This window comes from Hesperophylax consimilis, chromosome 12 (assembly GCF_061612785.1).
Source record: "Hesperophylax consimilis isolate HC1 chromosome 12, BYU_Hcon_1.0, whole genome shotgun sequence".
Lineage (NCBI taxonomy): Eukaryota > Metazoa > Arthropoda > Insecta > Trichoptera > Limnephilidae > Hesperophylax > Hesperophylax consimilis.
In genome coordinates this window covers 24816194-24831114 of record NC_142847.1, presented here as the reverse complement: position 1 = coordinate 24831114, position 14921 = coordinate 24816194, and the positions used below count along the sequence as shown (strand labels likewise).

The 14921-nt window shown below is 36.1% G+C and overlaps 1 protein-coding gene across 1 annotated transcript in view; it reads right to left on the bottom strand.

Moving 5' to 3' along the window:
* Positions 1-1563: 1563 nt before the first annotated feature.
* Positions 1564-14921, bottom strand: part of LOC149419353 (uncharacterized) — a 58077-nt gene continuing 44719 nt past the window's right edge. The window contains exon 2 of the mRNA XM_089637795.1: positions 1564-6851. Coding sequence (XP_089493921.1) covers positions 4790-6712 — 1923 coding nt within the window. The 5' untranslated portion in view covers positions 6713-6851 and the 3' untranslated portion in view covers positions 1564-4789. The remainder of the gene's footprint in view (positions 6852-14921) is intronic.

Below are 14921 nucleotides of genomic sequence, written 5' to 3'. Positions count from 1 at the left end.
TAACTGCTATTCACGATTTATTCTCTAAAAGAGCAATTAGTCGCCTAGGAGACATCAACTGGCCACCGAGGAGTCCAAATATAACGCCTGCTGGCTTTTTCCTATGGGGCTACTTAAGTTTTCAACCAAACTTGAATGTTTTCTGGCTAAGAATCACAGACGAAATCAATGCAATTCCAATAACAATGCTTCAGCGAGTGATTGAACATTTTAGTTCCAGACAAAAAAAGTGTGGAGAAGTGGATGGTGCTAATTTACAAATGGCTGTTTTTCATAAATAAAAATTCAAAACTGCTATGTAATTTGACATTAATTAAAATGAGTTTGAACAGTTTGAAAGTTTTTTTAACATTAATTAAATTGAGAGACACCCGTTACTATTTACAAGGGCTTAACACACACGGATTTGCTTGACGGATCTGACCGTCGAGCATTCTCAGGGAAAAGTAATAAAATTTCAATGTTTCATTTTGTATTAAAAATTCTCAATCGAAATCGTTGAAATTCTCTAGAATCTAAAACTAACACCCCCACCCCAAGGAGACGACGCGACAAACCGAGTCGATCTGTCCGTCGTATTCGTATGCCGAACAAATCTGTGTGTGAATTCTGCGCTTAATACAAATATGACTAACTAAATTTTCTGCGCTATATCTAATTGTTTTTATTGTATTACCTTTTTATATTATTATTATTCTTATATGACTATTTTATTTTGTACCTTACTAATATTTTTTTTTCTCTTTGTTTTTTTTATCTTATTCCCATTTTTATAATTTTTTTATTTTATTTTATTGTTTCCCTGTTTTACTGCATTTCATGTAATATGACAGACTGGGATTGCACTATCCTCCCAGTCCTGCTGGATTAAAACTTAAATAAAAAAATATATATATGTATATATACAGGGTGTATCGGCACGTACCCGACAAACTTTAACCAGCTATTCCTTAGCACATTTGGAGTAAAAAATGTTATGGGCACTTTGCTGTCCGGTAACATTTTTTTTAATAAAAAAATCATATTTCACCACATGCTAACAATGCTTTATCCTTTGTCAAAGTTTGAAAACCTATCTGGCAATATTTTATTCGAGTTTCGTTGAATAATGTATGTGTATACCTACATTGGCGCGCTTTTACAATCCAACGAAATGGCACGGCACCATTCGTCTCATTTTTAACTATTATTATTTAGTGTGTATGAAAGAGCGAGGACGCTTTTTGACACACTTGCTAATAACAGCTGTTGAACACGAAACAATGCCAATGACAGTGAAGGAGTGTGGATTTTTTTTTTTGAAAAAAAATGTTACTGGACAGCAAAGTGCCCATAACATTTTTTACTCCAAATGTGCTGAGGAATAGCTGGTTAAAGTTTGTCGGGTACGTGCCGATACACCCTGTATAGGTAATAATAATACCTGCATAATACTTATGCGTTATTTTTCTATTACCTCGTTTAGGCTTTACTGCATTTATTGATTTTATTATTTATATCTTTTTAGGGAAAATCAGGGATTTCAATCAAGGGTGGATTGGAAATAAAACATCATTGTTTGCATTAACACTTTGGTTATTATTACATAGACATTGTCACAATAAAATGAAGAATACTACAATAGATAGGTACACTGATGATTAGTGATGATTTTACAACATTTAGAAAGCCATATTAAAAAGTAATTGTATTCCAGAGCAGCGGCGTTCGGTTTTTAATAACTTGCCAAGCACGGCACGCCCCTGATCTAGAAATACCATAGATTATAGAGACAACACGTTGAATAAATTACATTAATAGAATAAATATTACTGACCCGTATTACGGTCTCCATTGACTAATTTTACTTTTTCACACAAAATATTTTTAATTTATATAATGATACTTATCATTTGAAAATACACATTTCATAATACATTTATTAAATTCCAAAATCATTTATAGAGAATACCTAGTTTTTCAAAATTCAAATAATAATTAACTTATAAAAAATCAGTCAAAACCTCATTTTATAGAGTAAACCAAATTAAGTAGTAAATAAATAAATACTTAGTAATGAAGGGGTGTCTTAAGATGAGAAAAAAGATATTTTTAGCGCTCGGATTCAACCGGACCAATCCGGAACGTCGCTCCGGTTCGTTAAATCAATAATATACTGCTCCGGTTTGTGATTTTGGTCAACTAAGTAGAAAATCTTTATAAAACCAGTACCCGGGAAATGAACGTTCCAGTTGGTGAAATGTTTAGTACATGGCACAATCGAAAAAACAAAAGTAAGTTTTTTCTTGTCCATTTCAACACGTTAACAATCGCACTGTGCGTGCTCCTCTTAATCTAATGGTACGTATACATTTGCGAAACGAAACGCGAACCGAGCCACGAATTACGGGAAAGGAACGAAGCAACTGAACGCGGCGTTCCTTTCCCATAAGTTGAGGTTCAGTTCGGCAGATCGGCTCGCGTATGTATACGTAGCATAACATAAGCTAACAACGTTCCTCCTATTTTTTTACTTCCCCCCATCTGGCCGATTCGCATATACGTTCTATCTGTTGGGTTAGGTTAGGCTTTGCTTAGAGGGGAATACAAAATGTATTAATGTAAATGTAAGTGTAGTAATGTTCCAAAAAACGTTGAATTCGAACGCTGGTGTATTTTAAAATATTTATTTTAATAATAACACATAGAATACTTGCAAAAGAAAAATGGCAATCTTATAGTTCAAACATAAACTAGTAATAAACATTCTAACATAATAGTCATAATCACAGGTAGACACGCAGGTTTGTCGATATACAAACTGCATAGTAATTAACTCACACGAAGGTAATACAATTATAATATAACACAATTCAATTAAATAACCAATTTTAACAATAGATCACACATACCAAATATATTTTTTTAAATGGGCTAAATCGGCGATATCTAGAAAAAATATTTAATTGAATTCGAAAGTGGTTGAAGGTGTTATGTTACTTTTTTTTTTAATTGTTTTTTTTGCATCCACGAAGGTGTTATGTACCTAAACATATTTGTTACCTGACACTTTTAGAAGTCAAGAGTGGATGCTTTAATAACACTAATAGCTTGGTTGTACCTTCCTGATTGCACTAAACAATCTTTGATACAAATTTCTTCATAACTTTGATTGTAACATAACATTTTCAGCCACTCATGTTTTCAATTTATAAAAATAACACAGAAATAAAATGAAAATAAAACATTAAAAAAATCTATAATTACTAATGATAAGTTTTGTTTTTAACGCATTGAAATTGAATTTAGTCAAAAATATTCAATTGAACAATATTAGGTATATTCATGACAACTGGTCTGAGAATTTAGTTATTTTTAGGGCAGAATCACTAAATAAATCTTATAATATCTTGTGTATCAACAATCCCGAATAAATCTATTTGTTTGATGTTCGGTCACTGAACGCAGTAAGATTAGATTCGTTGAATCATTCGACCCTTTGTGGCAACAATATTTGTAGTCAAACAAATTATACCAAACGCAGAATCAACACAAAACAAAACCTTCCATAATAAAACATTAATTATTTATCTGAGAAACACATTTAAATTAAAATAAATATATAAAAGTTCGTTTTAGCGAAACGTTGCCTGTAGTTTTTATGGAATCTTGTTTGGTATTATTTGTTTGGGTTTAATGTATTTGCACAGGAAACAATAACTTAATTTTAAGCACGATAAAGATGAGAAAACAAAATAATGAAATTAATTTTAATTACTGATTGGGTGTTTAATCTAATTGTCCTACATGATTTATGTGTCGAAAGTGGAGTTTGGTAGTTTTCGGTCGTTAACTTTGAAGAAAACATGATATCAATTATACATAATTAAAGAACTTTTACGTAAGTTGACTTCATAATTAATGTAAGCAAATGCTAAGTTAACACAATTAAACAGTTAATACAAAAGTTAGCAAGTTTTCGTGATGATGACACGCAAATTATATAAAAATATATCTTAAAATAATTATTAATAAATAAAGGTACCTATACACTATACACAAAATCTCAAAATTCATTACGAATAATAGAATAATTATTACTAGAAATATTATACTAAAGTTGATGCATTAACTGGAGGTAAAATTTGATTAGGTAAGTACCTAGACGGCGAAACTGTGAATCTGTATATAATAATAATTTATTTTGAATTTTATCAATTTTGAAACTCAAATAATTAAACAATCAACACAGATTTTTTTCCCAATTTCAATATTAAAATGGAATATAATTTCGCTTTAAATTTCGTTTGAGGTTAGAAATGTCAATTTCGTAATTTAATTACACAAAATTATTCTAAGACATAACGTTTATAATGGCAATTATTCGCATGCAAGAGGTAATTCCAAGGGAACAAAGCTGCAAACTGTCAACATTTATACTACATCTAAATACAAGAGGAGAACCAATCAAAACGCTTCCAATGTAACCAATTAGTATAAACGTGAAATTGCACTAAAATATAAGGTCAACTAGTTGTGATTAGATATTTTGTACGTATAAATAATTTTTTAATCAAACTCCCGAATCGTCTATCGGTTGTCAACCTCCTCCAGTCAATTCATCTTAACATTTGGCTTTTCAGATTAAATAAAAATATACTAGTATTTACACTTAAAAATAAATGCTTGTACTGTCAAGATATATATTACACATTTTTGGTTTGTTTAAGATAAAAATAATGAACTATTGTTCATACTGTGGTAACATTGAAGTTTAGTGTGGAATACACGAAATAGGGATTCAACTGATCTATCTCCCATTGAACGCTTCCAGTATCCTGGAAAGCTCTTCGGACTCTCGGAAGTGAGGATGTCTACTTCGCTTGTAGTTCATCGATTCATCTTGGTAGACTTGCCGCCCTCTGAAGATGTCGTCTCTGCCTTGCCTGTAGTTGACAGGGGTATGGCGAACACTCATTCTCTGTCCAGATTCTTGAGAACTTGGGTAAAGGTTTTGGTGGTGATTCTGATGGCGGTCATTTTCAAATCTGACGTTGTAGGGGTATCGTTGCATTGAGGACATCCTAGACCACAAATCCATCAAGTTGTGCTCTCCGGAAGGATTGTTTACATTCCATCCATAAGGCAACCAGTAAGGAGGTCTTTCACTGGAATCCTGAAAGTTGCGATCCTTTTGGTAGTTCATTAAAGGGCTTTTATCTTGATATAGTAGAGGCGGAGCTCCCCCCGGAGCGTAGTTAGGAGCCCTCACGTAATCTAGGGGAAATTGAAGCAACGTGCTCGATGATGCAGCCTTGTTTAGATCCGTCGAACTCTCGGATTGGGTAGAAGGAAATCGCACGTAATCACCCGAAGTTTTTTTTTGCAAGCCAATTCCGTTAGTTGAAAATGGCCCCTCGGTATTTCTAGAAACATCTGCGAACTGCCGTATTTTTTTAACCTTTTCTTCGAAATCGACTAACGTTCTATCAATCGCTATGTCAATTTTTACAGGAGATAACTCAATCGCCTGAGCAGTAGTACCGTTAGCTTTAGTCTCTTTTACTTTCGATGATGTTTCAAGATTTTCAGCATGACTAGTTTCTGTAGGTGCTCCAGTTAGCTTTTCGTCTTGGTGCTCTACCTTTAATGCTTCTATCTGATTCACGAGAGATTCATTTTTATCTCTTTTATTAATCACCACTGTATCATTTTCGGTAAAGCTTGTAGCGGTATTGTTGGGTACAAAATCGCCATTAGTACCGATGATCACTTTATTAGGAGTAGTTTTGATTTGATCAGCTGGTTTGTTGACGTTCACAAAACTTGACTTTACGATGGTTGTTTCTGGGAGTTGTAGCTCAGCAACAGGGTTAACAGTCGTTGCTTTCAACCCTTCCAGCTTTTCAACCACTTTAATAATGTCCGCTTTGACATTCTCCAACTCTTCAATTAGAGCGGCTCCAATAGATTTATCTTTATTCTCAGCCGTGACATTTTCAAACTTTCCATTAGTCGGCGCCAGAAGCGTTAATCCCGTGTTGGTCGAGTTCCGAAGTAGTACTGGTAGAGGCTCTGCAGATACTGACGGATTCTGTTGTAGAACTCCTTCAGTTGCTGCAGAGACATTGTCAAGAAAAAACTGGTTTCCATCGTTGTTGTATTCTGGGACCACTTCGGGAGAAGATGTAGGGGCCTTCGCAGGGGTCGCTGGTTTTGGCGGTGGTATCGGCTGGTTTGGCTGTTTCTTTGTGATGAGAACTACTTCTTCAGAGTCCTGTTTAGATCCGGATTGCAAAGCTAAAGGGATGCTGAACTGGAATGGTCCTGAAGCGTCAGTAGACTCGGGTTCAATGTCGTAATCGTAAGCTTCATCTTGGCTTTCTGAAGTTTCGGTTGCGAATTGGGAGTTGAGCTTTTGTAGGAGGAATTCTAGGTGAGCGGTCTCGTCGACTTTGACGACCTTCACGCAGCGGCCCATGGAGTCTGGGCGGTAGCCATCAGCGCAGGCGGGGAGGGACTCAGGCCCCAGGTGAGGGAACACGAAAAGTGACTTGGTGGTAATTCTGCGAGGCGGGGCCGCTTGTCTCGAGCCCTGTTGCAGCCACGCATCCCAAGCTAGTTCGCTCGGCGAGTGCTCCAGGGGCCTCGTGGTGGGGGCGCACGTGGCGAGGTTGGCGCTTATGGCGGCCAGCAACAGCAGTCTTCCGATCATCTCAGTGTTCCGCTTCATCTCCGTAACGACGTTTAGGAGGCTTCCGGGAAGCGAGTCACATCCGTTCAACTTCTTGGAACTTTCGTAAGAATCCTGGGCGCACCTTATCGCTGCCGGCGGGAGAACAGCTCGTTAGGTGCAATCATTTGCATGACACCTGCGGACAAATAGAAATAATGTTATTAGTATTGATACTATAATAACGCAAATTCACAATAAATCAGGTAAGGTCCTGACCACTGGAGATAGAAGTGTTATAATAGTAGAAATAGGTTGTGGACGAGTCTAAATGTCTTAGGTAAATTGGCAATATCAGTTTTCTTTAAAATCGGTTTCGAATAGATCAGAAGAACATCTGGGAATTCTTTCTCAAGTGTTTCTATCGGTTTATCTATTTAATTCTGCCACTGAGAGCTGTGTGGTAACCACTTTCTGCTACGTGCACTATTTATGAGAAAGAGGAAGTGATTACAACCGATAAAAAAGCGGGAAAGTACATAAAAATATGTTTACTGGTACATAATTAGCTATCCCAATGTTATAGCACAAGTGTATTTTGAAATGAAGCATACGGTAGCGGCATATACGGCATAGCTCGTCAGTATTCTCGGTGATAAAACAACTAAAGAAGATGCACAGGGTCAAAATGTCTAGACGTGGGCTTGAGCAGAAGCCTATTTTTAATTCACTTAAGAATTCTCCCCTCGTATGCGGCCATGTAAATTGGGACATCGCATTGCTTGTAAAATATATGCAGATCAGAGACGTTCATACGGTGAGAGCCGTTCTACGATTAAAGCAGGTACCCAACCAGCAAAACTAGCAGGTAAGTACCTATCTAATAAAATATTTTCTACTGCATGGTGACCCCATGAAAATTGCAAACTTGTATGCCAGCGGTTAAACTTGGGCGTAACATTGCTTCAGTTGTAAGAGTAATTATTTAGACTGGACTTCCTCGAAAGGTTATAAGGAGAATGCTGTATTTATTATTATGCTAATTTCCGCATGTATGGCTGAAGTTGCAGTTTCGAAAATACCTACCGAAATGCGTGTAAATCATCTTGCAGCTATTTCAAACGATTCAATATTGTAATAAGTTGTGTTATTCTGTATGCGTAATAACGGATTTTCAACAATAATATGAACACTATTATTATAGTTTTTAAAAATCAAATACTCAAAATTGTAGCTTATTCTATATTTATTTATTTACTATGACATACACAGTACAATAAGATACAGTTAAGGATATTTTTCGTTATTAGATAGTTTTAGTACCTATTACGTATGTGCATAAAATATCATTATGTAATTTCGCCTGTGATTGTTCTGAAAACTAATGATTTTAAGTTAAAATCAATGAGTTTAAGTTTAAATTTATGTATGAGTAGGTAATAGTTATAAAAGGAAGAAAATGTAGGAAGAGAAAAAAAAGAAATTTAAATCAAGAATGCTCACGAATCGTATTAGACTGTTAATACATAGAAGTTTTGAAAAATGAAGTGAAAGTGTTTTTGAAATATGTCACGCTAAGAAATTAAATAAGTTAGTTTTGTATGTTAGAAAGGAATCATGAAAGATGTCTAAGTCTAGTAATTTTTCGTAGTGGGTGTAAGTTGTGATTGCGCGAGTAATTATTAGTTGTTTGCTGCATTGGTATTGTTGGCTTCAATATGAAAAAGTGTAGTGTGCCTGGTACGCCTCGTTGGAACATTTTAACCAATGATGGATAGCAATTCGGGACTATCTATTTTATTATTTATCAGATTATGTAGAAACAACAGATCTGACAATGTGCATCTTTTTTGTAAAGTTAACACATTATTTGTAGTTTTGTTGTATTTCTTGAGTAAATGTTTTTATTCTGTATACTTTCTACTAAATCTATGTGTAAATATGCAAAAATGGAGTCCCTTATATTGCTTCCACGATAATTGCAAATTCACTTTGTGGCGTTTATTGCTGTATTTAATTAAAATAATCGACATGTTTCAAAACCAACCCTGACGAAGAAACCATTGATTCGTGATTCTTTTGATTAAATGTGTATAAAAAGTTGTTTGTTTTATTTAAATTTGCTTTTTTTAATATATCTTAAGTCATCAATTCACCTTTATACGATAAAGTTTATTTATGTTCTTCTTTAAATAAGTACGTTGGTCCCTACTTAGGTGTTATTTAGTTATAATTTAACAAGTGAACATTCATTCAAGACACATAATATCCGCTTTTGAGAACCAAGAAAGCAAAAGCAAGTTTTTTAACCATTTAACAATAGTTTTTCAGAAACTTTTGAAAATTTGGTAGATAACAGCACTAGGTGTAACATCGTTGTTATTACTTGCACTATCGTTCGTAACTTCTAAGATGTTCACAACTTGTTGTTCCTGTTAGTTGTTGGTTGTATACAACAAACCGGTGACTAGCAGTGACTCCATCGGGATATATAAACAAAGGATAAAAAGAGGTTCCGGAAGCTGACTGGTTCTTCCCTCAAGGAAGTCGTTTGGGACCTGTCTAGGACAGAAAAGAACTACTGGTACCTAATACCACCTCTGATTATGGACACGACAACCACTTTACTAGTAGATGATAATACTAAGGTTTTATTTTCATCTCTTCCGAGTTTGGTTCGCGCATAAACACCTTCGTTCAAATCAGCGATAATATCACTGTTTTTATCCGAGAAGACATCATTGAACTGATCGTTATATAATTTTATTTTTATAGTTAGTTTAGTCATACATAAAAAAAAACCTATTTTCTGATTACAATAAATGAACGTGTTATTTACAAAGGAACTACGAGAGCTATGTATTTATATAACAATGTAATGGATTATAAAATCAACACACACAAATACAAATAAAAAAACACGTGGGTGTGAAGTACACACCCAAAGATATTAGAAGAACGAGATATGCTATGTTGGCCGCCGGACCGTAGGCGGAGTACTACCTAATTAGGGTACTTTGAATACTATCGGGACGTATACGCACAGAAATCTGTTCTCTGTATTAGTGCGGATACCTTAGCGTAAGCGAAGGTGTGCAGTAGTATTGGTGAACAAAACCGGCGACACTGGGCAAAACAATTCCACACAGTATGAACTGCTCATAGCACATCTCGTTCTTCTAATATCTTTGTACACACCCTTCTAATCAGATCTGGTCACTAAACAAGGCTAAAGTCAATTTAAGCAACGATTCTGAGTGGTAGTCTTTCACAAGAGCGATACTGGGAGTTCAGTAGGTATCTATCACTATTTTATAGGATAAATCAGAAACTTGAAAAGAAATCGGTTATTCGCAAAACTAATGAATTTTACAATAATAAAATATTTACCACCTTATTCATTCATATTTTCATGTCTAGTCGTCGTGTTTTGTATGGACACAAGCTTCATAATCTAACATCATGTACAGGGAATTAAATGTTTTTAATTTTTTAGCATTACAAATGTACGGAGATTATCTTTAAAAAAATAACACATTTTTTGAAGAACTTAAAAACTCAAGTGAAAAAAGTGTTTAAAGGAAATATGTTACAGTTCGGTAGAAATTCGGAATGCCGAATCTTTAGGGACTTATTTAACTTGCTTTAAACCAGTGATTCCTGATATTATTTGGAGTAAAATACGTAAAAGAAATTTTGGAATCCGGCGATTTTCTTCGTTTATAATTTTCTTTTTATATATATTTTCAAAACCAAACAAAAAACGAAATCTTTCACCTGTCGTCACTGGTCACTTAGCTAATCAAACTCCCAACCCCTCACCCCATCCATAAATATCCAAAAACTACTGATTTTTTAATGTTTTACGTTGAAAAAAAACATTAAAAATGTCACCTGTGACCAACATTTAATTGGAGTGGAGTACGTTCTTTAACAACCTGTACCTACACAAGATGTATATAAATAATAATTTATGCGGGGGCCGGCGAGCGGACGGACACGGGCGTAATTCTACATATATATCTACAGTTTTATTCCGAGATTGAAGAAATTTTGCACACTTGATTTCAAAACAAGAGGAAGGTCACTGTCTAAGTCAAATTTCTAAAAACTCTGCCTTCAGCCCAGGCAACACCGGGGACTACAGCTAGTCATATATACGACGAGTCATATATTAGTAAACCATACCTAATAATAATTTTTTTTTTCCGACTTTATGTCCGGGATAAATGTTTCCCACAGGAAAAAACTAAACCTTTCCACACACTTTTCCACAAATTATCATCTAGTCAATCTACATTATGCAAGTGCATTATATAAGCATAAAGTCGGAAAAAAAACTCTAAAATAACTAAAGCCGCCCGTCCGGTGTCCGCCATGCGGCCGCTAAACATACTATCATTTATATGTATAAAAGTAATAATAAATAGATATAATATAGCGCTGTAAACAAAGGCACAGTACTTATTTCACATACATTCACTAATAAACATAATGTTACATCACAGAGAGATATATATTTGTATAATGCACCATTTACAGAAGGAAACTTATATAGCTATTAAGTTCAATATTTTTTCGCGAATAACGGTCAAAGTTTGCACTCAAATTTGATAAAAACATTTTAATCGCGAATATTTAGCCCGTTGTTTTCAGCAAGTTTTGCAATGGTAGTGGTGATTTCAACAAAGACTTATTGCAATATTGCAAAATTCCTAATCGATCAACAACTAAGCGGTTAGTGTTCTGAAATTTCAACAAACAAACCAAGTTATTTCTAGGTGGCTTGGTTGCACTGCTACTTGCAATAGATAATTATTATTTATTAAACAATATAATTTCCTTTTACGAACAGGTTACAGTAACTTTTTTAAATTTCCGATGCTATTGGTGTACACAATTACATTCAAACGTGACCTCCATGTTAACATTATTTGCCTGAACGTGAAATTTTCAAATTTAGAACTGTTGAGAAAATAATTCAAATATAAAATAATCTTTTCAAATTTAGTCCAGATATAAGTACCTACTTATAAAACATTTTAATCTCTTATTTATACAGTCATTAATTTTACCCATGGAGGATGTGTACCTCCAAGATTTTACCAAACGATATTTTGAAGTGAAACTTCTTTACGCGCGTCATGCAATTTCGAGGACCGGAGTAAAACCGACTCATGACCGAAACGAAAATGCGGGTACCCCCACCACCGATTAAAGTTCATTTGATCTAGTCAAAGTTTTGAAGTAACATATAAATGCTTCTTAGCTCATCCCGACAACTGGCGTTGGTGGTGTAATGGTCAGCATAGTTGCCTTCCAAGCAGTTGATCCGAGTTCGATTCTCGGCCATCGCACATTATTTTTTTGTTTTTAACGCCTTTTTCATTCAATATCTTATTTTTTAGTAGGTCAGAACATTTTTTAAAAGAAAATAATATTGCAAAATAATAAAAACACTTATCTCACTGTGATAAAACATTACTCCGCTAGAGCGCGCTTTGCGTTATTGTGTTGGATTAAAATTATTATCTAATCCGTATATTATGATAATTGTATTACATTTATTTAATTAATTTATTTATTTTGATAATATGTAATAATTTACAGAAAAAAAAATTAAAACTATCTCCCTCTGATAAAATATCCGTTCGCTAGAGCGCACTACGCGATCTTGTGTGGGATTCTATTTCTGTACATTGTACATTATTTTTAAAAATATATTATATTTTGGGTGTGATGTAGGTAACATTATAAAACATAACAAGCTCTCATATTTTCAGAACCTACATAATATAATCAATTTATGCGGCTTTGCTTACAGTTGGTGCTCAGCGTGGTTGGCTTTCAATCAGTTAAGCGAGGTTCGATTCTCGGCTGTGGCATTTTTGAAGTGAAACCTTGTTGAGGTGGGGGAGCCGCTCACGAACGTTCTCTCTCTTCTCTTCTTTCCTCTCTCTCAGACACCAGCGAACTGCGCCACGCCAAGCATCAGCTGAAACTAGAAGTTTCACTTCTGTCTTGCGTAGGCTTGACACACCCACTTTTTTTTATTTATTCTATATTTTAAATGGAATATTGTGTGGGCACATATAATAAAGAAGAAAACCAGAAGTGACATCTATATAAACTTGAATGGAAACAAATGTTCCACTAACTTAGTACCTTTTGCTTCTACACCTTTTTACCACGCGGTCTGTCTCTCTTACACTTGCCTGAAATTGTATATCGCCATCCTATTTGAATTTTGTGATCATTGTGAAACACAATTTTGTATAGAAATATAGGCAGACGAAACACGCCCACAAGGCCCTTCTTGTGTTTTCCTTCATGTGTGGGCTTATGGCTTACTTTTTCAGGTCAATTTTAAAATTGGAACTAATGTAAGACATTTAAAAAACATATTAAGGCGATGCACTACGTCGTGTAATATTTTGAATCGAGCCGCTATCAATAACACACCTTACGTAGATGGCGATAAGTCTTAAATTCCCGCTTAACACCATACATCTGCTTTGATTTATGCAAGAAAAAAACATGGCCAAAAAGTGCCTTTTATTTTATTTTGTGGATGTTCAGGCACAAATATATAAATGTTTTTTGATCATTTTATAAATAACTTAATTCGCCACATTACACAATAACACCATAACCGAAAATGGGTTCGTAAGAAGAGATTTTGAACTTAAAGCAGTTTTCATAGGCCAGATACATTATTTTTTTCTGGGCTTATAAAAAGACTTTTGGTGATCTGGTGAGGAGGCACGGAATGAAAGATGTTGTGAAGCTCAGAGTGTTTATTTTGTGAGTCAAGGCCGTGATGAGAGTGGGCGTAGGACTGATGTAGTATTCTCCGGATGCTGGCTGTGATGGCTGGTCAAGCGCGGGTCTGTGAGTCGACGCCGGGCGCTGGTGACCGGACTCGTTGTCTGTCAGGCACTGGCGATCTTGGCAATCAGTACTCCAGTGCTGACGAGAATGCCGAAGGTGCGGTGGACCTTGTATGCGGTTGAGCGGGAGCTGGTAGACCAGTGAGGATGCTGCGTGTCCTCGTGGTGGTCATGGTGAGTGGATGAAGCGCTGGTCAGAGACGCTGGAACCAAGGCGCTGTAATCCACGTAGCGTTGGCCAGGAACGGCGATCTGGGCCAAAACGCTATGATGATATCCCTATGGAGTCCATGATGAGAGCCGGGAAGAATGTCCTTCGCGCAAGTGAGGTGCGCGGATTATCACTTGTTGAGCACCTTGTTAACTGATGGCTGATTGATGACTCGTTGAGCACCTTGTTAACTGATGGGAGATTGATGACTGACTGATTTCTTCATGCTGTCGATTTTAAAAGGTGAAGAAGCTTCTGGAACAATTTGGTTGCTATGTAGAATTTTCCAAACAAATAAATAAAAGAACATCCAAGAAGTTTGTTTGGAACAATCGAGACTTCTAGAATTTCGTTCGAATGAAGTAGTTGCGTACCACTACAGTACTCCCCTTCCAGCGGCATGGTTGAGGGCCGCGATAGAAAGAAAAGTTGAGTCAGATCTTGCTTGTTGATGGTAATAGGAAGGGTTGGTGCTGGTATCGTTGCATTTATCTTGGGTTCAGGGCCACTGTATAGTTGTTGTATATTCTCTCACGTAAAAAAAAAATAATATGGTTAGAAAAAACAAAATTATTATAAATTACAAACACTGTTCACAACACAATCTGAGGATACACTCAAGGTAACCATGGTGGGCACTATTATCCGCGCTGGTGCGGAGATGGTCTGGTGCACGCAGCTCCATGGTGCCTCAACCGATCACCCATTTTGAGACGGGGTTACCGGTGAGTCGGGGTAACACTATCTCGTCGGGGCCTCCACTTTCATCATAGTTTTTTTTTTTTTTTCATTCTTTCATCACAGTCATCATCTGCCATCAGTTGACAAGCTGCTCAACTCCCACTCAACCGCATACAAGGTCCACCGCACCTTCGGCATTCTCGTCAGCACTGGAGTACTGATTGCCAAGATCGCCAGTGCCTGACAGACAACGAGTCCGGTCACCAGCGCCCGGCGTCGACTCACAGACCCGCGCTTGACCAGCCATCACAGCCAGCATCCGGAGAATACAACATCAGTCCTACGCCCACTCTCATCACGGCCTTGACTCACAAAATAAACACTCTGACCTTCACAACATCTTTCATTCCGTGCCTCCTCACCAGATCACGTCGGGGTCACCACTTTGGTGATCTGGTGAGGAGGCACGGAATGAAAGATGTTGTGA